The sequence below is a fragment of the Bidens hawaiensis genome, unplaced genomic scaffold (assembly GCF_021521415.1).
Source record: "Bidens hawaiensis isolate Kalapana, Puna unplaced genomic scaffold, B.hawaiensis_p1.1 tig00009190_1, whole genome shotgun sequence".
NCBI classification, from domain to species: Eukaryota; Viridiplantae; Streptophyta; class Magnoliopsida; order Asterales; family Asteraceae; genus Bidens; species Bidens hawaiensis.
The window spans coordinates 661,295-683,598 of NW_027491677.1; the positions used below are offsets into that span (position 1 = coordinate 661,295).

The 22,304-nt window shown below is 34.8% G+C and overlaps 2 protein-coding genes and 1 pseudogene across 4 annotated transcripts in view; 2 read left to right on the plus strand and 1 right to left on the minus strand.

The window, feature by feature from the left end:
- The window catches only part of LOC143531540 (putative aldo-keto reductase 5), a 207,848-nt gene that overhangs the window by 41,668 nt on the left and 143,876 nt on the right, over window positions 1-22,304 (plus strand). The window lies entirely within an intron of this gene.
- On the plus strand, window positions 4,441-7,212 carry LOC143531535 (transcription factor bHLH62-like). Of its 2 annotated transcripts, none has more exons than XM_077026809.1 (8): window positions 4,441-5,316; window positions 5,415-5,560; window positions 5,871-5,936; window positions 6,031-6,099; window positions 6,190-6,261; window positions 6,450-6,632; window positions 6,744-6,822; window positions 6,900-7,212. In XM_077026809.1, exons 1-8 carry the CDS (start codon window positions 4,737-4,739, stop codon window positions 6,920-6,922), a joined length of 1,218 nt encoding a protein of 405 aa, XP_076882924.1. In that variant the 5' UTR covers window positions 4,441-4,736; the 3' UTR covers window positions 6,923-7,212. The 2 variants fall into 2 exon arrangements, with proteins under 2 accessions (XP_076882924.1, XP_076882923.1); XM_077026808.1 differs by having other exon boundaries at window positions 4,441-5,312; window positions 5,399-5,560.
- LOC143531532 (kinesin-like protein KIN-12B) lies at window positions 13,846-21,688 on the minus strand (annotated as a pseudogene). Its single transcript, XR_013135034.1, has 16 exons — window positions 21,251-21,688; window positions 20,521-20,658; window positions 20,333-20,416; window positions 20,111-20,236; window positions 19,944-20,003; window positions 19,716-19,862; window positions 19,253-19,348; window positions 18,979-19,121; window positions 18,746-18,895; window positions 18,499-18,628; window positions 17,779-18,007; window positions 17,163-17,689; window positions 16,983-17,081; window positions 16,746-16,898; window positions 15,321-16,082; window positions 13,846-14,547 (listed from the first exon to the last, which is right to left on the minus strand). The product of XR_013135034.1 is annotated as a kinesin-like protein KIN-12B (transcript).

Genomic DNA, 22,304 nt, shown 5'->3' on the forward strand with positions numbered 1-22,304 from the left:
ATCTTTTCCCCTTTCAAGGGATTGTGTTCCCTTGGGTTTTCCTATAAATTAAGCTAAGTTCTTGTTTATTAACACTGCACACACTACACTTAAGCACTCCCCAAATCCCTCTCTCCCTTTGATCTCTGCCGTAGTTCCTCAGCAACGCCACTCCTCTCTTTGCCTCCGTCTTCTCTTCTTTTCTGCCCAGAAATCTCGGTAAATAATTAATATATAATTTTTCCTTTTAAATAATTTGTTTAAGTGACTTACATATATTCAAGACATAAAAACCAATCGTTAAACCAATAACCTCTTATTTATAGGTTAACTTTCGCTTGTTTAAAAGTTGGTTCTTGCATTATCTTTCAACGCACCTTTTACAGGTGAGTAATCTCGTACCTAATCCCCTTTTATTTTTAACGTTTTGGGATGTTCATGTGTTCGTACAACTTGAGTCTTAAACTTGTTTATGAAATTATGTGCGCAAAACCCCATGTGTTATGGACGTTTACTTGGCTGTTTATTTGTATGTGTGAATCATTAACCGCTTTGTTCGGCCTATTCCGAAGTTTTCATGGATCCATTAGATGAACACGGGAGACCTATCGTTTACGGTTTTCTTGTTTTGTTAGCACATGCACGTATGATTATTTGTTTTTGTGCTCGATTGGGAGCACGGATTGAACTATGAGCTATGATCTATTTAGGCTTGATCACAATCTGATTACACCCTATGTTAAACCCCAGTTAAGCACATGTTGCGCGCAGTGTTTGTTATTATCTATTTATATCTATTAAACTTGATTTCTCACCGACACGCAAGTGTTGACGTTTTATTTTAACACATGTTCAGGTTTGCTGTAGCTGCTTTTGGGAATCTCAAGGACACGTAGGATGTTTTCCTTTTCTTTGGACCTAGAATAAAATGTAACAAGACAAATTATGTTATTTGAATATTTTGAGTTATGATATGATTTATGTTACTTTACGATTTGTGTTCTGCGCGTGCGCAATGAAAATGTATTTATTAAATATTGACACCTAAATAGTGTCAAGAGTAATGAAACAATACGTGGCGCCCCGATGTATAATCCGCCATCGGTCGGGGTGTTACAGATTACTTGTTGCTCGCGCCAATCTCCTTGGATTTGCGCGCTTCTCTTTCTTGATATTTGCCCTTGCCTTCCTCCCTCGGCTACACAGATTCTTTTGTACTTTTTGCTGGCTGAGGCTCCTTCTGATTGTTCATTTTCTGGTCTTGAGTTTTTCACCAGGTGAGCCAGCTTGCCTGATTTCACATCTTTTTCAATTGCATCCTTCTAGTGGTGGCATGCATCAGTGTTGTGTCCTGTGGACTTGTGAAACTCACAGTACTTGCCACTGTCTGATGGTCCCTTGTAGTGTAGTGGCTTGGGGCTTTTGAACTGGACATTCTCAGTGCTTAACACTTGTGAAGGCGTTTTAGTGAGGGGAGTCCATATTCTTGGCAGAGGTCTGTTAGGATCTCTGCCGCCTTCCCTCTTGTCACCCTCCCCGCGATTACGAACGTCTTTTTGGGGCTGGGGTGAGCTTGGTTGCGCCTGCTTTTCTGCGGGAGAAAAACTGGTTGGTTGCAACCTGGACCATACAGAGTTCTGTTTGCCCCTTCTTTCGTTGCTGCGCGGTGTCTCAGCTTGATGCGCTCTTTCTCTTGCCCTATCTTGGGCAATTTGTTTTTCATTTCTCGCGAAGACTCGCGATGCTTCCATTAGTTTGGCCCAAGTGGTTGGCATGCCATCTCTGCTTACGAGAGCTCGGCGGAGTTGATCACTGCGCGCGCCTTGAATAAAGGCCACGCGCAAGAGTTGCTCAGTGATACCTCCGATTGCCAGAGACTTCTGATTGAAACGAGTTATGTAGTCTTCAATCGTTTCATCATTCCTGCGCACGCAGTGCATGATGTCATCAGGGTCGCGCGTGTGTCTGCGCTGCTGTACGAAGTGGGCTTGGAACTTTTCCAATAGTTCCTCGAACCCATCGATTTGCCCAGTCGGCAAGCTCTCGAACCAGACACGCGCCGCGCCCGTGAGGCAGCGAGCAAACATATGACACCATGTTGGCATCGTCCAGCTTTCTAGGTTTCCAGTGTTGTAAAAACCTTGTAAGAAATCGTCTGTATCTGTTGTGCCGTCATATTTGCCCAAACCACTTGGCATCTTGGTTTTGTGCTGAATGGGGGCCTTCGCGATGCGCTCAGTGAACTTTGAATGTTTCACCAAGATGGCTGGCCTATACGGTGTGGTTACGTCCACTTGCCCTCTAACTGGTGGGCTGTACGGTATGTGCAGATCCAGATCGGCTTTGGCTCCAGGCGCCATGTTCACGTGCGCGCGGAGCTGTGAGCCTCCTGCATGAGTATCTCGCGTCTTCCTCATGCTGTGCACTTCTTCATCACTAAACTCAGTGTGTGCAGTGTGAACAGAATGACCATCTTCCGGCGCGCGCGCCCTTTTTGTTCCATGAACGTTTTGCTTGTCAAACGCTAGCCTTTGTGTTAAGTCGGCTGACTTTTTGTGTTTGACCAGCTCATTGTACTTGTCCATTAGACGTCGTTGCTCATTTATGAGCCATTCTTTGGGGTCATTGGTTTCATCTTCTGGACCCATTGGTCCTTTTTGTTTCGCGCCGGTAAGATTTTGTAACGTGAGATCGTCTGGAGGAGTTTCAGTCTGGCCATGAGGAGTTGTGATGAAGGGACGGTTACTGGTGGCGCGCGTAGAATCACGCGGCACCCTCAGAAACTGCTGTCCCTCATTAACATCCTCACGTTCAATATCCTCCAGAACTTGATCAACGTTACGAACGCCAGAAACCATGGTGAAAATTTGTTTTTTTTTTTAGAGATCTGATGAGATCTTGTTGCCGTTGTAACAGGTGATGGCGCCAATGAAGAAACGTGGATCGACTCACTGGTAGACGATCTACTTTCCTCGGGTGTGATTATGCTATTTCACCGATGGTTCTCTGGGATCTGGGTTCTACCACCTACAAAATGAACAGCACCGTAAACTTACCCCTCAGAAAGGGACAGAGGGGTCCTCTTTGGGGTAACCCTCCGGTGTGAGAATAAGAGTTTGTAGGAGAAGATAATAATATGAGAGTAAGGAAATTGGAGTGTATTGCTTAATATAGCTGAATACTCTGTAATGGGGTGTCTGTCTCCTTGTGGAGTTGATGTGGTATTTATAGTGCTAGGGTTTCCAATGATTGGGCTCAGACCCAATTAGGGCCTTGTTGGCCTCCTCCAATTGCTTTGCGCCACGTGTCCTTGGGACACCTGGTGCTTTTTCATTGGTTATAATCACGTGGTAGCACATGGGTTTTGCTGAGTTGTCCACCTTTCATTGGCAGCTGTCAACATCAGCATATTCTTATTCCTTAAAAAGATACCTTCTGGAAGGTTGTCTGACGTGCACAATCAAGGTTGCCCTAATCCTGATTTGGATAAGGACGAGGTTGATTATGTGCACGTGTGATATGCGCCTATCCTGAGGATGCGCGAGGTCTTCTCTTTATTCTCACGCGCAGATGTTTCATGCGCAAATGTGATATGCACGAGCATGTGATATGCGCCACGCGCGGATGCGCCACGTGCATATGTGATATGCGTGAGCATATGTGATGCGTGAGCATATGTGATGCCTGCGCATCTGTGGTGCCTGAGCATATGTGATGCCTGAGCATATGTGATATGCGTGAGCATATGTGATATGCGTGAGCATATGTGATATGCGCCATGCGCATAGGTTTTGGCTTTGTGCCTTCATAATGTCTTGATTTCAAGCCTCTTGTCTATATCTTGTGGGTTGACCCGCCTCGCTCGGTGTTGAGGCGGGTACATACCTCTTCAATATGCATGAATTAATATTAAATCATATGCAATTGTTTACCATTTCAACAATGTTTTTTCTCATTTACCTTTATGAGAGATGTGAAATATGAAATTTGAGTTTGTCACAATTAACATGCATTTGAGCTTTCAAATTTGAAAAATTATTATAAGTTATTTGGTTAAATTCGATTTAAGCAACCTAACTTTTTTCATATATATATATATATATGTATAATTATATATGTATATATATGTTTAATATTTACTTTTATTATAACTATATATAATACTATTTTTATTTATTCTATCATACAAACTATTATACATATAATATTTATTATTATTTTTTTAACAATAGAGATTCTCACGTGTAAACATAACATTTCACTTTTTAGGGGCTATATCAAATGTCGACTCATCGACCATCGTGAGATTATACCCCCTTATGCGTGGAGTCCGAGTGGAATTCATAAACCATCACCCTTTCGTGTTTAAACTAGCCCAAATAAAAATCAAACCCACATCTCTACATTAAAAGAACATTCCTCTTACTGCTAGACCAACTTTTCCGAATATTTATTATGATATTATCTATTTTTTATATCATGTATGTGTAACTCACTTTCGCTTTCCCATCTCCTCCATCTTTTCTTTATGCTTTTATGTTATTATTATTATTATTATTATTATTTATCACCTATCTTCAACTAACAACTGCCCTCCCACACACACTTACATCCATCCTCTCTCACATACTTTAAATTCCAAGAACCAGAAAAGACTTATCAATTCTCCTAAAGCTCCAATCTTTCTTACTCCATTCCTCAAAACACAACACACCCATTTCAAGATTTGCAAGAAACTGCATACCCTTTTAATAATAATGGAAAAAGATCAAGTTTTCACCAACCCTGGAACTGGAATTGAATTCCCTCAACACTGGAATTCAATCTTTGGAACTGGAATTCAAGGTTCATTTTTGAACTCAAATTGTGAAAATTTAAATGACCAAAGAGATGTTTTTGAGTTTGCTTTGAATTCCAATTCCAATTCCGGAGTTTCGATTCCCGGAGCAGCAGCTGACAACATTGTGCTCCGGGAATTGATTGGTAGACTTGGTGGAATATGCAATTCCAATGACACAAGTGCTACCAATTCTTGTTACAATACTCCACTGAATTCACCTCCAAAGGCTAATCTTCCAGTTCTAGGGAACCACCAGTTCCCATTCAGGACTGATCCTGGATTTGCTGAAAGAGCAGCAAGGTTCACGAGTTTCGGTGTCGGATTCCCGGGAGAAAATAAAGAGGAACCATCGGTATCCGACACCGGAACCGGAATTAAGGGACCGAATAGTAATAATAATAATAATAATAATAATGGAAGAAAGAGAAAGGTGATTCCTAACGGAAAAGGAAAAGAAACACAAACAAGTACAACTACTTCTAAAGATGACAAGGTTAGTTTGGTCATTTTACTACTAATATATTATTTTTGTACTTGTTGACAGTGTGTTGAAATTTGAAGTAAATCTTGTGTTTGCAGGTTGTGGCAGAGGCAGAAAAGGAGGAATCAGATGCAAAAAGAAGCAAGTCAAATGAAGATAAAAAGAGGAATGAAAAGTCAACAGAAGAAGCACCAAAAGATTACATTCATGTTAGAGCCAGAAGAGGTCAGGCCACTGACAGCCATAGTCTTGCAGAAAGAGTAAGCAATATTTTCCAACAAGATTTATATTATTATTGGTCTCGGAGTTTGTTGCCCGGTGACTGATACAAAACATCTTAAATGCCTAAAGGTCCTAAGTTCAAGTCTTTAAGAAAAACATGATTGTTTTTATTATTGTTATAATATTATTGTTATTACGGCTATCTGATGTGGAAGAGAGAGAGAGGGGGGGGGGATCGTTAGTTTTTTATCGTGCCAAAATGTTGTAGCGCGTGAGTCTTATGAGACGCGGCGAGACGATTATTATAAACCAAACTCACGTTTATTTGCTTTTTTTTGACAAATTTAGGTGAGACGAGAGAAAATTAGTGAGCGGATGAAGTTTCTACAAGATCTTGTTCCGGGTTGTAACAAGGTAAAAGAAAGTTTCAATTTTTATTACTTTTATGCACATTTTGAAGTAAAATATGAAGCATTTGGTTATTAAGGTTGTAATTTTGATTTTATAGGTCACAGGAAAAGCTGTTATGCTTGATGAGATTATAAACTATGTACAGTCATTGCAGAGACAAGTTGAGGTAATTAAGATTGATTCAATACTAAATTATCATAGTTTAAATCAAAATATATTGAATTTTTTTTTTATTTTTTTATTTTTTTTATTTTAGTTTTTGTCTATGAAATTGGCCCATGTTAATCCAAGGATGGATGTGAGTATGGAGGCACTTTTATCTAAAGATGTAAGCTTTTCTAACTCGTTTTTATTGAATCCGAGGAGGGGTTTTTGGACGTGAGTTTTTTAACATGTTATCAGATAACCTGTTGGTTAAACTCACGTCCAAACACCATTAGCTTTTTACGTGACGAGGCCCGTATTTGATTTGAATTTAGGATTTTAATTTTGTGTAGTTTGTGTGCAAATTTTCAGATGTTTCGGCCTATGGTTTCTATGCCTGACAATGTGAACCCTTTTGATGCCTCGGTGCAAACACTCCCATACGAATTCCAATCCCAAATAAATGGCATGGTCCTTGATGGACCCGAGAATCAGTTTTCCATGAACCCGTTAATGGCGACCATGAAGCCATCTCACATTGATGGTTTTGGTGAGGTAAATTAAATAAAATTTTCAATTACTAAATATATTTCAAGATTTGTATGTATCAATGTATCATTGTATTGCAAGGTGTTTATTAAGAATTTTTGTTACATAAAAATTTAGGCTTCAACATTTTGGGAAAATGACCTTCAAAGTATTGTAAAGATGGCAATAAGCCAGGATCAGCCGCAAGGCTTTCACAGTGACTTGACTTTTTTTAAAGTTTGACCTTTTGTGAGCTAAAAAGTCAAATTTGTCTTACTTTGAACATTTTTACAGGTCAAATGAAAGTTGAGCTATGATACTTGATCACTTTACAAATATGATGGAATTCTGTATAGAGAGAGATACAGAAGACACATTGTCGGTATAATTCTAGACTAATTTCAAGAATCCGGTGGCAGTGTTGGCTGGAGGTGGCCGAGGGGTTATGGAACCTTGTAAAGTTAGTTGCTAGTAATATGTTGTAACATGGTAAGGAAAATGTTGTAGGGGTTGATGATAGAAAAAAGATAGCTTTTTTACTTCAATCTTTTTTTCTTCATATTATTCTTACCATAATGATAAATTTAAATAGTTGGTTTTCTTGATTCATTTTCGACTTTTGTTTGTTTGCTTTTACTTATATGACTTTATTACTCTAAAGCGTCAAATAAATGTTGTTTGTCAAGTTGTTTTCGCCTCTTTTACCGTCTCACAAAACAAACTACTGATCATTAGTAAAATTTAGGTACTCGATTGCTTATATCACCAATTCGATATCCCGGAACTTGTAGTCAATAACTTGACATGAAACTACTTGAATACATTATCAACAAAACATATGATATATTGATTACTAGATTTTTAAATCTTAACAAATAAAATTGACACAAACAAAATGTTTGTTAGGTCTCTAGTCTTTTCAAGAAACTTTTAGGTGTTATCAAGATTGCTCTAAAGATTTTTGCACTATGGTTATTGCTTTAACTTTCTGGAAAAAAAAAAGATTATTTTTTCTTTTCTTTGTTAACTTTTTATGGTGATTTTAACTGTTGAGAAGTGTCATAATCAAGAAAATTTATTTTCAAGAAACATCTAACAATACTAAAGATGATGTTACCTTTAAAATATAATGGCTGTCTTGACTTTGTATGACTTGATATATGCTACTATATATATGTAGACTTGTAATAACTTGTATAGTACAGTAATACATGAGATTATAGTATATAGTAAAACTTACAAGTTACAACACATAATATTAGACAACAATGTATACGATACGTATAAATAACTAAAGTATTTCGAACTCTCATTGGATTGCGGTTTGCGTAACTTGTGGCAAGATTATATGTTTAAATTTCCTTTGATTATAGAACAGTTGTTTGTGGGGACATGACATACATAAGTCCATCTAGTCAGTGGCGGACCCAGAAATTTATTTTATGAGGGGCGGAATTTTTTCCAGAGTCGGTTGCTTATCGCATAATGGCAAGCCAATATCGAGCCAGGTCGGGTCACGTAATTAAAATAATAAACCTAAATTAAATTTCAATTATATAACAAAACTATATCAACCGTCATTAGATATCAATAACAAACATACAATATCCGTACATTACTCTTAAAGAGTATATACAACTAATTCTATAAACTATTACTTCACAAATACACACCAACACATGTAAGTTAAATATTAATTTGTTTAAATTGTCTTAGTTTTTCTTAAGATATACCTTTTCATATGTAATAATAAAATTGAATAAAAAATTTATAACATTTAACTTTATAAACTACAAAAGTTATATTAAATAAAGCTACAAATTAATTTAGTAAGATACAACTAAAAACCAAAAATTATTGAATTAAATTAACATGTGAATATATAAATAAATCAAAAGTTATCATAAGTTTTCAATCTTACATTTTAATGGTTGTAAAGTGTAAACTATAAAAATTAGAGGACCTTAATGTGTTTTTCAATTCTTTAGTGATAGAATTTAGAAAGTACACTCTTTCTCTTTCACCTCTTCCTCATGTTCACCAAACAAAAGTTGCAAACGCTTGTTGTAGGTATTAACCGGCTGGAAAAAATTCTGAAATTTATATTTTTGCCTTCTCTTTTCACCCAGATTCTCTAGTAGTCCTGTTTATGGAGGGCGGTGTCAAAATTTCATGGGGGGCAGTGTCAATAAATCGCATATGTACTTAAAGAAGATAAAATTTTAAGGTGGGCGGCCGCCCCCCTTCTCCACATACTAGGTCCGCCCATGCATCTAGTTTTGATAAGAGAGATTGATGTCTACAATAATAAGTTGTAATATACACATATAGTTGGTATGCATTTGAAAATGGTGATATACAACAAATATGTTTATTTTGTATACAATAATATATGTGTCTATAACAAGTTACCATACAAAAAACTTTTCACGTATATAAAAATTTCACATTAAACTTTACTCGTATTTTATGGTCGTGTGCTAAAATTCTATGCTTTATTTTTTCGAAATGACATTGTGATTGTTCAACAATATAAGCTAAATGTGAAGAGTAAATTGTGGTTTTCGTTATTGCGGTTTGTCTAAATCTGTGGTTTTTGTTCAATAGTTTTAAATTTGCGATTTTCGTCCATGTGGTTTCATTTTACTTGCAATTAAATCTGACCTCACTAACTCCGTTTAAGTATGATCGTTAAATCCATCAGCGTGCCATTCACGTAAGGGGCAGTTTTGTCCCTTTTTTTTCCTCCCAAATACATCTTATCCCCTCATGTGAATGAGCTTGCGAATTAGGACTGAGATTTGTTTAGGAAGAAAATGGACAAAACTACACTGATGAGTTTAACGACCAGACTTAACGAGGTTAGCGGGGTCAGGTTTAATTTCAAGTGAAATGAAACCACAGAGACGAAAATCGCAAATTTGAAACTATTTGACTAAAACCGTAGATTCAGATAACGCACAAGGACGGAAACCACAGTTGTGGTTGTCATTATGTTGTATAGTATATAACATTAATGCTTTTCAGATTTTGATGTTAACTCAAGAAATTTGGTCTTCAATATTTTTCTGGATTACAACCAAAGTATCAATGCAATACGTCAAAGACTAGAGATATAAATAAAAGTGGGCCTACATGTATATGTGCCTTATCCTGACCCATACTCACCTTTTAGGCTTTAGTTTTTCAGCTTACATTCAAATTAAAATACACAATATACAACTTATAAAAATATAAGTTTTTATATGTTATATATAAAAACCAAAGTGTTATTATATCATTTTATTTATATGGCTAGTAATTTTTCAAAGAATGTAACCATCACATAGATGATGACAGACCACATAATATTAAATAACTTAGAAATATAAATAAAAGAATATACTATTAATAAGTTCTAGAAAAAAAGTTTAATAATACACCATTTCTAGAGAAATTATTATTCCACTGACTTTACTAAAAATATTTATGAAAAAACATAAAATCCTTTAGTAGTTTTGTGTTTATAAAACATTGTAACATCATTGTTAATGGTCATCTAATTTCTAAATATGTAACAATATTAATATAGATTTATATGAGAGTTTATTTTTATTCTAGCTGTAAACAAAATGAATGAAAAAGACATTTGATTTTGAATAGATATAAAAATAAATGAACAAAAACATGTAATATCAAGTAACCTTTAGACCATGTGTAGTCATAAAGCTCCACTACCAGGGGTTATGCGCCATGTGGCGCCCAGTCAGAGTTATGGTTTTGTACAAAAACAGGCTGTAGTCATAACTCTCCACATCCATGCGTTATGCGTCACGTGGCGCTCAATCACTATTTTTTTTTGTTTTTATAATTCATTAAATAATTAAATATAAAATTAAAAAACTACATTAAAAAAAGAAAAATACAATAATAATAATAATAATAATAAGACTCTCGGGTTGTATTGCTTTTAGAGATTGAACTCTCGGTCGTCTTTGGATAGCTCGTTTATTATTGTTATTATTATTATTATTAATTTCTTCTTCCTGCATTCCATATTTCCATTCCATAAAACAAAGAAAAAAACCCATTTTCTCTCACTCACTCACTCACTCACTCACTTTGTTAGATACATAGATACACAGCCATGAGCAGCAGCAAAGCTAAATCGAATTGGAAGGTCGCCAGACTCAATGAGCAGCAGCCACTCGATCACTCTTCTTCACCTCCTTCAACACCTCCAAATGGTACTTTCACCTTTAATATATAGGAAATATATTTTTTTTATTCTCCGACGGTCAAAAAGCAACGGTCCATTTTTGATTAGTGTGCCATTCTCCGCGTTTTGTAACAACGCACAAAAAAAACTTCAACATAACGCAGGGGGGCGGTGTACCCCCCGCGTTTTCCATGTTAAAGCAACCCAAAATGTGCCCAGTACGGATGGTCTTAGACATTGTACCTAAAAGTTTGTAGCATTATTGTAAATGTAAAGTACATTCCAAGGCAATTTATGGCAATTCATGATGATTGTTAACAACAAAAAGCCAAATCAACTATTACAAACCTACCCAATCATTTTCCCTTTCACACAAGGTTTCCATTTTCCAAACAAGCACACAAGTTCAATTTTTGTTTTACCATTTCTAAAATGTTATATTCTAAAACATTATACAACTTGCATTGCATGATGTGCACATCACTAGAGCATGACATTTTTGGATTTGGTCATAGTTGAGTGTTATCACTATTCACTCATTAAATGTATTGAAGTATGTGGAATGTAATTAGGAATAATAAGGGTTCTTGTGAATAGTGGAATTGGGGTTGGTCCCTCTTAGTTATTATCCACCAAATAGTGGTTGAGCCAGCTTATGTGAACATTGACATTAACATTGACTTTACATTGTTTATGGAAGATCATAACTTGATGCAAATAGTAAGTGTTACCAAACTTGTCATTAGATTTCGGTCACCTTCCCATTGATTAACCCAAAGTGTTATATCTATAAAAAGAGAACATTAAATAGTCAATAACAAATATAATAAAAAAAAGGCATTTGAAATCAAATAAAAATAAAATCTAGATACAACATTATATTGGGCAAGCAACTTTTGATAAATGTAGATATTATAGTAGTATTGCATAATCAGGGTTTACTTATCATTAGCACATTGAACTGGTATATAAAAATTATTTAAAACTTTTTATTAAAGAAATTATTTTAGTTTTGTAAATATAACAATTAAATAAAAATACACCATGATATACAGGTGCATACGTTGGAGTTTCATCATATTTGCTTTATAGTATGGTTTTTTTACGTTAGATCTGATCTGGTGTAAAGTCTTCATACATTGGAGATGTCTACAGGTTAAGAGACAAGAACATGTATAGATTGTTATATATTAATCACTAATCACCATATATATTGATGTGATTAGTATTAAAATATAGTAATCAAATCCTTATAAAACAATCATAAATGTCATTACTTATTATTCAATTTAATAACTTTTTTTCAACAAGATGTTCTCTTAAAACATTTTCTCAACCTAAAAGGCAATACTTGGTTAAAAAGTGGATCTTTCTTTTACCATAAAAGTAAAGTAAGCATCCCTTTTACTTGGTTAAAGTTCAAGGAGAAAAGATGATTTACATATGTTTGTGATTTGCTTGTAATGTTCTAAATCCTTAATTTAAAAATGGATAGATTTGAGTAATATTAAATCGCTAGCAACTTAAATATGTTAATTTAAAAAGGTATCAAAATTTATTCAAATGATCACTATCTCATATTTTCATCAGCATATTATAATAAGAGACAATTAGACATACATGTAGTTAGAGTTTTTATGATTATAATCAATACATTAATAGTATAATGAACATTGAACTCATTGCCACCGCTAAGTCGCTAACCATATAACTTAGTCAAATATCATTTATAATGATGTTCAAGTGAATACTTAGTAGTACATAATAATAATAACTAACAAGACTAGTAATAATCCCATTAATATTATTAAAATAGTTAAAGAGGGGACATTGATGGGAGATGTTTGTTTTGGTGCAATTATGATTAAGGAAGATGGGCCAATAACCAGGCTGTCACCAGTTACATATTCATAAATCACACTCTTTGTTTCTTACTTTATGTATCTTTCTTTCTTCCAATCCTAACAAGCTTTTAATGGGTAGGTTTCATCTAATTATATAGTTGGATGCACCAATGGAGTAACTTGTAAATGTTTACTAATTTGAGTAAATGTTCTATAGTAACAGTTCAACTACCAAAAAAACTGTCACTAATTTGATTATTAATGCCCAAAGACGGTCCTTTTGTCAGAATTAACTTGCATACTTTATGTCCCTAAAGTTTTTCATATACACAGGGCCAACTTTCTCTATCTTTATGCAATTCAAGTTCATAAGATTAAGATATAATAAATATCCTAACTATGAATCTAGGCACATTGCTAAATTATAAAGATTACAAATCATACTTGGTCCAAAATAACAGCCTAGAGGAGGCAATTTTAACCCATTCACTCGAGGTCAAATAAAAAGATAACTAAAAATCAAGGTTGCAACAAACGAGTCAAACCACTCGCGAGCTACTCGAGCTCAGATCGACAAAAAGCTCAAAATGAGCTGAGATCATTCGAGCTCGAGCCTCAAACAAGTTTGTTTGGTTATCGAGCCCAAGCTCGAGCCTTGCATGGGAATCTCGTTCAGGCTCGTCAGGCCTTAACGAGCCTCATGTATTTTTAAGTTTTACCACCTTTGGAATTGTACGTATTAACTTCACACTGAGCTCGAGCCAACCTTAGGCTCGTTTAAAAATAGATAAAAATTAATTTATAAGTAATAAACGAGCTGAGCCCGGGCAAAGTTCGAGCTTGAAAAAACAACTCACGAGCCAAGAGGTGAAACTAACCAAGCTCAAGCTCTCGTAAAAATATTGTATATGTATCACACCTCGCTCAATACCCACTCAAAGCTCAATCAGAAAGCAATAATATATGTAAGAAATAGACAAAAGGAGCTTGTAGGAAAACCAGCCCAATATCGCGATCATGGCCCATTCTGTGTCTTGATAATCGTTTATAAATCCCTATCTTTGTACAAATAAAATATCATAAACGATTATCTATCTTTATAAGATATTGTAAGGCCAGGTTTGCTATCTACTTGGTTTTTTCCTTTATTACATAAATACCCTTAGTGGTCCATAAGTAGTAGGGGAGATATACATATCAAAGAAGACAATACCATAAGCTACTTGTTTAATGGTCTCTACTGACATGAAGTAGACTCACCACACAACAGGATTCAGGGGGACTACTAAAATGGTACTTGTGAACTCCCTGTCTATACTTAAAATAATAATATTTATATATTATTTAGTAAGTGTAATAAACTAATAATAATATTAATAAGTAATAGACATGATCTACTTGAAGGTTTCCCTCTATCCAGTTGACACTTAAGGCCAAAGAAAATAAAGAATCTAAGATTCTGAAACTTACATTATCTAAACATGAATCCGAAAGATCATTTGTCTCTCTATGAATAGGGCCCTACATACCCTATCTACATTTTGAACAAAATATTATCATCATACATATGGCTAAAGATTTTATGTGAAGGTGAAACTGGAAATATTACATTTCTATAACAAGAACTTTATATAAGTACAAACAAATTTTGAGACGAAAGTTTGGTACCTAAATGTTGCATGTGTCTTTTCCGGAGAACCAGGAAGTGGGTTCTTTATCCAGATTAAAGTATTGTTCGTATTCCTCTTTGGGTTGATGGTCAACTGTTTGATTCTCTATCGTATATTGGCATGTCAAAAACAGGGGTTGATGGCGATGCTTCAGTCTTTTGCTTTTTCTTCAGTCTTTCAATCTGTTTGAAAGCATTTTCTGTTTCTTGTTCAGCCTCCATAGCTCGTGCCTACATTAAAGAAATAAGAAACATTATAAGTTGCTAAATCTTAAAACAATTCAATTTAACTAGAATGCATTGGTCCAAGTTATGTTATATCCACAGAAAGCCAAATGAAAAAAAATAAGGAAACGGGTCGAACCGGTTGAATATAGCCAAAATGTATTTCCAACGCATAACACCTCCTAAATCATTTTATTCGTATAATCATATAACTAATAAAACAATATATATATTTCTTTATCATATTTGGTACACTGGTTAATTATTGAAAATTTAAAACGTGTTTTGGCCCATTTATTTATACATGTGTCAACCTCGTTTGTGTTATATCTCAAACGAGTCAAATTAAAGTAAAAGGCGAAACAGACGAACGGATGAAACAGGTCAGCACTTGTTAAAGGTCCATTTTCATGCATACAACACCCAAAATCGTTTTACTCAAGATATATTGTTGTTGCAACAATATTGTTATTTTTAATAATAGTTAAGCTATAAACATTGAAAAAAAAAATCAATAAGTGGGCTTAAAGAGTGTTATCCAGTCAACCCGACTCCAAATCACCAGTTTAAACCCAAACCCGTGCCACATGTCTATCTTGCCAAATCTATATGCTCTCAAACTCCCAAATCTCAGTGATATTGTTTATTTGTATACAACCTTTTATCATTTCAGTAAATAGTATAACAGCTATTAGTTAACATAAATAACTACAAAGCATTATTATTATCTATGATTCATATGAAATGTAAGTGTTAATTAGCAAAAACAAGAATCTGACCTGTGCAAGAGCAACAACTTCTTCTGCATCTCTGAGTCGAACAATCAACTCACCAGCAGCCTGAACAGCTTCAGCAGTGTCATTTAACTGTTCTTGAAGCCCTTTAATTTCATCTCTATATCTTCTTTTCTCTTTTTCTCTTTCAACTTTTAACGTTGAGATCTCAGTAGCAAGAGCATTGATGAATCTAGATTCTGCACCTCTAATTCCCGCCTTAACAGCCGCTTTCTTAACATCTTCAATTGAATCTTGAATTTTCCTTTTACTTATAAGCAAGTCCGTATGCTTTTCTTCCAAATCAACATACTGCTCGAGCATCCGTGCATGATTCTCCAAAGCCATTTGCAAGGCTTCCTTCAGTTCTTCTGAACATTTTCTTTCATAATCAAGATCACGCCTTTGTTTTTCAGCAAGCAAATGGCTTTCTTGAAGTTCAGATTTCAGTTCTTCTAAAAGTGAATTCCATTTGCTTTCGGTTTCACTGAATCTGGTTCTTTCAGATTCAAGTATCTGTTCAGCACTCTCAAAAGTTGACTCTCCATTGGTTATTTGCAAAAGTGGACCTTCTTTTTTGGTCAACTTTGGTGTACAGTCAATGTACGATTGAAGTTGACTTCTTAAATCTTGAATTTCCTCAATCAACACATCTCTCTCTCCCATATCAAAAAAGTTCTTGTAACGCTCCAATTCGTCTTGAACATTTTTTAACTCGATTCCTTTCTTTAAAATTTCAGGATGATTCTCATATTTTTCCTTTAGAATCTGTATTACATGTAGAAACAAAAGCACAAAAGATTAACTCATTTACTTATAAACGTCAACTTAGATTGAGTATTATCTCAAATGGGTTAAATACAAAAATTGACTAAATGGCACATCAAATGGGTTATAAAAAACAACATTTAGCCAAATGGGAAACGGGTCACACGGGTTGAAAGTTGCATGAAGAGTATTTATATGCATAAAACCTTCTAAAATCACTTAATTCAATAAATAATTTAGAAATTTATTCTTCTGTTTTAGTTATCACAATTACGGTATCAGTTCATTAAGTACTTTAAAAAATACAACAAAGCTTTTGCAGGTCAGCCCAATTGACCTGTTACTTAACCAGCTCATCTCAATATCACCTATAAAGACAAGATGGTAAAAACTTGAAAATGTAATTGAAGAATAGGAATGCCTTTATTTATGAATGGGCCTATTTTCGATTGAATTTAACATTAAATAATTATGGTTAACAAAAAATGAGCAAAGTGAAAAACGTGTCAAACGTGTTGATATTTGCTTGAAGTACATATTCTATGCACACAACACAACCTTCTAAATCACTTTACTTAAATGTTTAGGTTAATATACCACTGTATTTTAGCAATAACTGAAAATTGTCAAAATAACTGAAGAACTGGAATATAGAATGCATACCTCATGCTTATTTGCTAAAGATCTCAATTCTTCGTCTACAAACTCCTCTGTTGATAATACTCCATCCATAAGGTTCTCAAGGCGGGCAATTTTATCTTCCTGCAATTGCCCAATAACTGAATTGCACTCCCTTTCATGTTGGTATTGTTGCACCTGTAGTGGAATGAAAGTGGTTAAAAGGGTAAACGCATCATCTCATGATGCCATAAAACAATAAAATAATCAAAACCAACATACCAAACGATTCAGTTGCATGATTTCTGCATTTTGTCTGGTGCAAAACTCCTCCAAAGCCATTTCTCGCCTTATGGATCCAGCAAGAACCTTTTCTGCCACCTGCAAGAATGTTAAAAATTAACAAGACCAAAAACGAAAATAAATTAAATCCAAATAACTTTTATTATGTTAAAATCATACTTTTGGAATAACAATCTGCTTTGATACATTATCATCCGATGGTGCACAATCAACAGGAACCAGCTGTAGACTCAAATCATCATTTGCATCTTTTACTTCTTCCAAACTTTTACCCTTGCAATTGCTGCATAAAAACTCGTTCTCTAGAGAAATTGTTTGCACACCGATCTCTTTTTTAACTGGCTTTGGTTCATATGCTATACACTTATATGGAAATCTGAATGATGAACGGCCCAAAATAGGACTTTTTCTATGTTTATCAAGTATTTCAAGCCCGTTTATTAAGCTGGCAGCCAAACGGTTGGTTTCTGGAGAAGAAGTCAAAGTGGAGGAATTCCTTAAACTTTTTCTACTGCTATTAATAATTCGTGGTGTAACGCTTGGAGTGGGAGATTCCAGAACCGGGGCTGCTTCGGATGGAGCTATGGTTAGGCTAGGGGTCTCACCGTCCTCTAACTTCTTTGAAGAATCCTGATCACGTGTTTTATCATCTAATGAATGAATCAAGATTTCTTGATTATTTGCGTCTGTAGGATCAGTGTAAAAGATTTGGTGGTCAACTGTTTGTAGACAAGTTTAGCTTAAGAAGTTATCATTTTCAAGGTTTAATATCTACCTGATTCCATGATTTCGCATGCCTCAGTGGCTGCTAAAATTGTTTGTTCCACTTCCTCAACTATTTCCATTTCTTCATCATTATCATCATCCATGCGAGGCAACACCATTGGATGACGACTCAAGCTATTTTTCAAAATATTTAAGCTTCTTCGAGCGTTCCAAGCTGTTGAATAGCCCGTTCCTGGGTCAACGTGGTTACCATTTGACTTCATTCTCAACAGTTCTTCCTGTTAAAAATCAATTCCGGTTAGTAGATGTTAACTATTAGTGTTTTATCATTCGGGTTTATTAGTTTATGACCTGTAGACCCAACAGTTTACCCTCCATTATAATTACAATATTCAGATATTATCCCATGGTCACTTTTACAATAGATACACAAATTTCAACCTGTTAAATATTGTTATTGTGTCAAACGGGGAATATTTAGAAAAAGAAACAATGGCATAATAGGAAACGGGATGGGTGGAATGTATCAGTTCATGTCAAGTTGTCAACACCATTGGATGATGACTAAAGCATAAAACTTCATAAATCATATCATTTTAAAAGTTATAATGTTAGTAAACTATTTGTAATCATATTTAATACGCTAATTGTTTAAATAAAATAATATTTTTAATAAAAGGGGCCTGTTTTGAACAAAACCAAAATTTACTCGTATTGAACCAAACCATTTTGACCCGTTACTAAGAGAAAGAATGAACTAACACTGTACCTTAAGGTGCCTAATGATTTCACGCAGAAATTTCGGATCATCTTGCGTCTCTTCATTCACAACCGCTTTGTTTTTAATGGCTTTGGCACGCTGAGCAAATCTCAGTGTACTCAAAGTCTCACTCTTACAGCTGTATCATTACATTAAAAAGATATACGTTCTTGTTAAATCAAAAATATGTTTATGAAGTTAAAACAATAAAACGTAGAGTTAAATATAAAAGATATAAAATAAAGTTTCACAATACCTTTGTGCAGGAGATATGGCACAAACCATGGCAAGCTTTGCATTGCCACCAAGAGATTCTTGTAATAAAAACGTCAACTTTGAATCTCGATAAGGAATGTGCCTCTGTTTTCCACTTTGAGAAACCTCAGCAAGAATGTTAATCAAATTCCTGCAATTGAAACACATAACATAATTCAATTATAAATCTACATTCTATTTGAAAACAAATGAAACAATTGTCAGATTCCATACCCGAGCTGTGAGAGGGAACGATTAATATTCCCAGCTTCTTTTAGGCGCTCTCCAGCTGCTCTGGTCAACTTCTGTCTTTCTGACCCCGCAAGGTCAACAAGATTAATTCTGCTTGTTTTGAAGGAACTCAGGCCATCCATACTCTACAAAGTTTATTTGCAATTTTTTTAGAAATTAGTATTCAAGAATACGGCATCAACAGTTTTTTCATGTATAACACAGAGGTAACTGATTTGAAAATAAACTCTCTTTAACCATGGTTTTATTGTATCACCTTGCATCTTGATTCAACAACACAAGTGAAAACACTATGTGAACGTGAACTCTCCATGTTAATACTTGTAGCACCAGTTCTCCTATTTGACAACCCCTGCAAAGGAAACCAGATTTTAAGTTTGTACATAAGAAAAATACTCGTATAATCAAACATAGTTTCCACAAATAGCAGGTGAAAACTGCTGGCCAAAGTTTCAGTCACTTTCCCAACACAGTATATATCAATCCAACAAATATACACCTTTTACGTAAGAGTTAAGATCACGTCAAATTCTTAAGACATCAACATTTTAAGTGGCACCATTTTTTTATATCAGGTTTCTAAATCTGACACTGAAATACAAGTATATGTAATCTTAAAAGGGTCATGCATGCATTTATTTAATCAGGGCACTTCTATGACACGTGGGAATATATGAGTCAAAAGCAATTTATTCAATGTGAATTTAAGACATTGATACCTTTTTCAAAAGTTGGGTCACATCCTTTATACTGCAAACAGACTCCTCAGTCAAATTTTCCACATAAACACCTGTTTTAATATCTTCTCTTATTTGAAGGTTTTTTTGAGTTGGATCCAACAAGTCAGTAATTTGTTCATTGTAGATCTGCAAATACAATGTTTCAAAATTAGGATACGTGTATCAGTGAAAGCTCACATGTCCATGATAAATAGACTAGCACATTACCTCGAGAAAAGAGCAACGACAATGATATACAAGTTGTTTGCCAGCATGTTTATTTTGTTCCTATGCAAATTTGCAATTGAAATGTGAGATAACAAGAAAAATGAACATTAGGCTAATTTATTGCAGACATGATGGATGAAACAAATAAAACTAACATATAATCTCACCTCAGAAATGCGAGCAAAAAGTCTTTCAAATACACGGGGTGTCAAACCTTGTTGACCGCTAGATAATTCGCCTTCTAATAACGCTTTAGCTGGCCCCCAAATTGTGTAGGTCTTACCACTCCCGGTCTACTCAAATGTTATAAACAGTATATAGTTAATACAGTTATACATGACAGCCAAGAGGAACACAGAAACAAACTGATACGCTCACAGTAAGAATACCTGTCCGTATGCAAAAACAGAGCTGTTAAATCCAGCAAGACAATTTTCAACTAGTGGAGCTCCAACAAGATTGAATATATCCACCTGGATAGACAAACAAAACACAACAGGAAGATTATAATTACATCATCAAGGTTAATACTGAAACAGATTCCCCACTCAAAACAAACAAATTATGAGCAACTAGCCTGAGTAGATGTTGAGTCTGCAACAGAATCGAAAGTAAACGGTTGTTCAAGAATGGTCAAAGAATCACTAGACGTCTTCTGGACTATAGCTTCCCCCTCTTCTTCGTTCTTGTTTGGTGGCCTCACACGCACTATAACCTAAATTCAGCCACATCATAATAAAAAAAAAATTAAACATCTTCCTTACATTCAAACAAACAACTTATGATCAAATAACCTAAGTTCAGCCACATCAAAATAATCAAATAAACAACATACAAGCAATCTGTTAGGTTTTCAAGAAACAACTCATCATAACAAAATTAATCATCTTCCGTACATTCAAACAAACAACTCATGATCAACTAACCTAAATTCAGCCACATCATAACAAAAATTAAATATTGAATATCATCATTACATTTAAACAAACAGCTTATGATCAAATAACGTAAATTCAGCCACATCAAATAAACTAAACATCTTCCTTACACTCAAATAAACAACTTATGAGCTATCTGTTAGCTTTTTAAATAACCTAAATTCAGCCACATCATAACCAAACTATATATTTTCCTTGCATTCAAACAAACAACTTATGATCAAATAACCTAAATTCAGCAAAAATAAAATAATAATAATAATAATCTTCCTTACATTCAAACACTCATCTTATACTCAAACAACCTAAATTCAGCCAAATCATAATAATAATAAATACTAAATATCTTCATCACATTTCAAAAACTACCTTCACTCCAGTATCAGCTCCAGACACACCACTCTCCACCATAAAATCATTACTCAGTTTCCGCTTCAATACATTAGCCATCGGCGGCCGTGGCGGAAGCGGCGACTTCACTTTTCCAACACACGGCGAACCTGCCGCATCCGTAATCTCACACGGCGTATCATTCTCCTTCAACAGCTTCTGTTTCCGACTCGAATGCTTCACCTGCTTGCTAGGGCTAGGGTTTGGCGACGGCGTATCGTTCTCCCGTAGGATCGGATTTCGCAACGGCTGCTTAACGTGCTTCATAATGATCCAATTGAGATCACAATTAGGGTTTTGACGGACAATTATGCGAGAAATGAGATGAGATTGTAACTGTAATTGTAATTGTAATGGTAGCCGTTAGGGTTTTGAGCGGTTTGATTATTTGAAATCAAATTGGGGATCGGTGAAGTGGCTTTTTGACTATATTACCCCTTTGGGATTTGATTAAAGTGAGATATTGCCTCTTATGTTTGGGGGTATGTATGGTAATTACCCTTCAACGTTATTATTTCCAAAATAGAAGTAACATTGTGTTTATAACATGTGAAATGTTTACTTAATTAGCTAGATTCATTATATTCCTAAGTATTTTATTAACTAGTATTGGTGTATACTAGAGGTGCACAAACTGGTTTAAAACATAAAATCGGTTCGGTTTGGTCAACAATAATCAAAATTGGTTTATGATCGGTTTCGGTTCAAGTTTTGATCGTTTCAAACTAGTTCGGTTTCAGTTTGATTTTTGGGTCGGTTCGGTTGGTATTTTTTAAGTGTTATTAGTGTGTAGTGCTTGATAAAGTTAACAAGTTGTGTTAAATGCTTCATCATAGTCATTATTTTGATAACGGATATTAGACTTGTTAGTACGGCATGATATAAGTATTAACATGTTGGAGTTTTAATAAGTTATGTTTGTTAAACAGGTCGACTTGTTTAATACTTATTTAAATTTGTGTCATAACATGTTAAATAATTGCTAACCTGCTTATATATATAGGTTAAAATAAATTGTATTTTGTTAAGGTAT

What these genes read in the sequence shown, in the direction of transcription:
- LOC143531535 (XM_077026808.1), top strand. Translation starts at nt 4,737, where the DNA reads ATGGAAAAAGATCAAGTTTTCACCAACCCTGGAACTGGAATTGAATTC. An exon ending in CTACTTCTAAAGATGACAAG is followed by an intron (nt 5,313 to 5,398) that starts GTTAGTTTGGTC and finishes TTGTGTTTGCAG; the next exon opens with GTTGTGGCAGAGGCAGAAAA. An exon ending in ACATTGATGGTTTTGGTGAG is followed by an intron (nt 6,633 to 6,743) that starts GTAAATTAAATA and finishes ATAAAAATTTAG; the next exon opens with GCTTCAACATTTTGGGAAAA.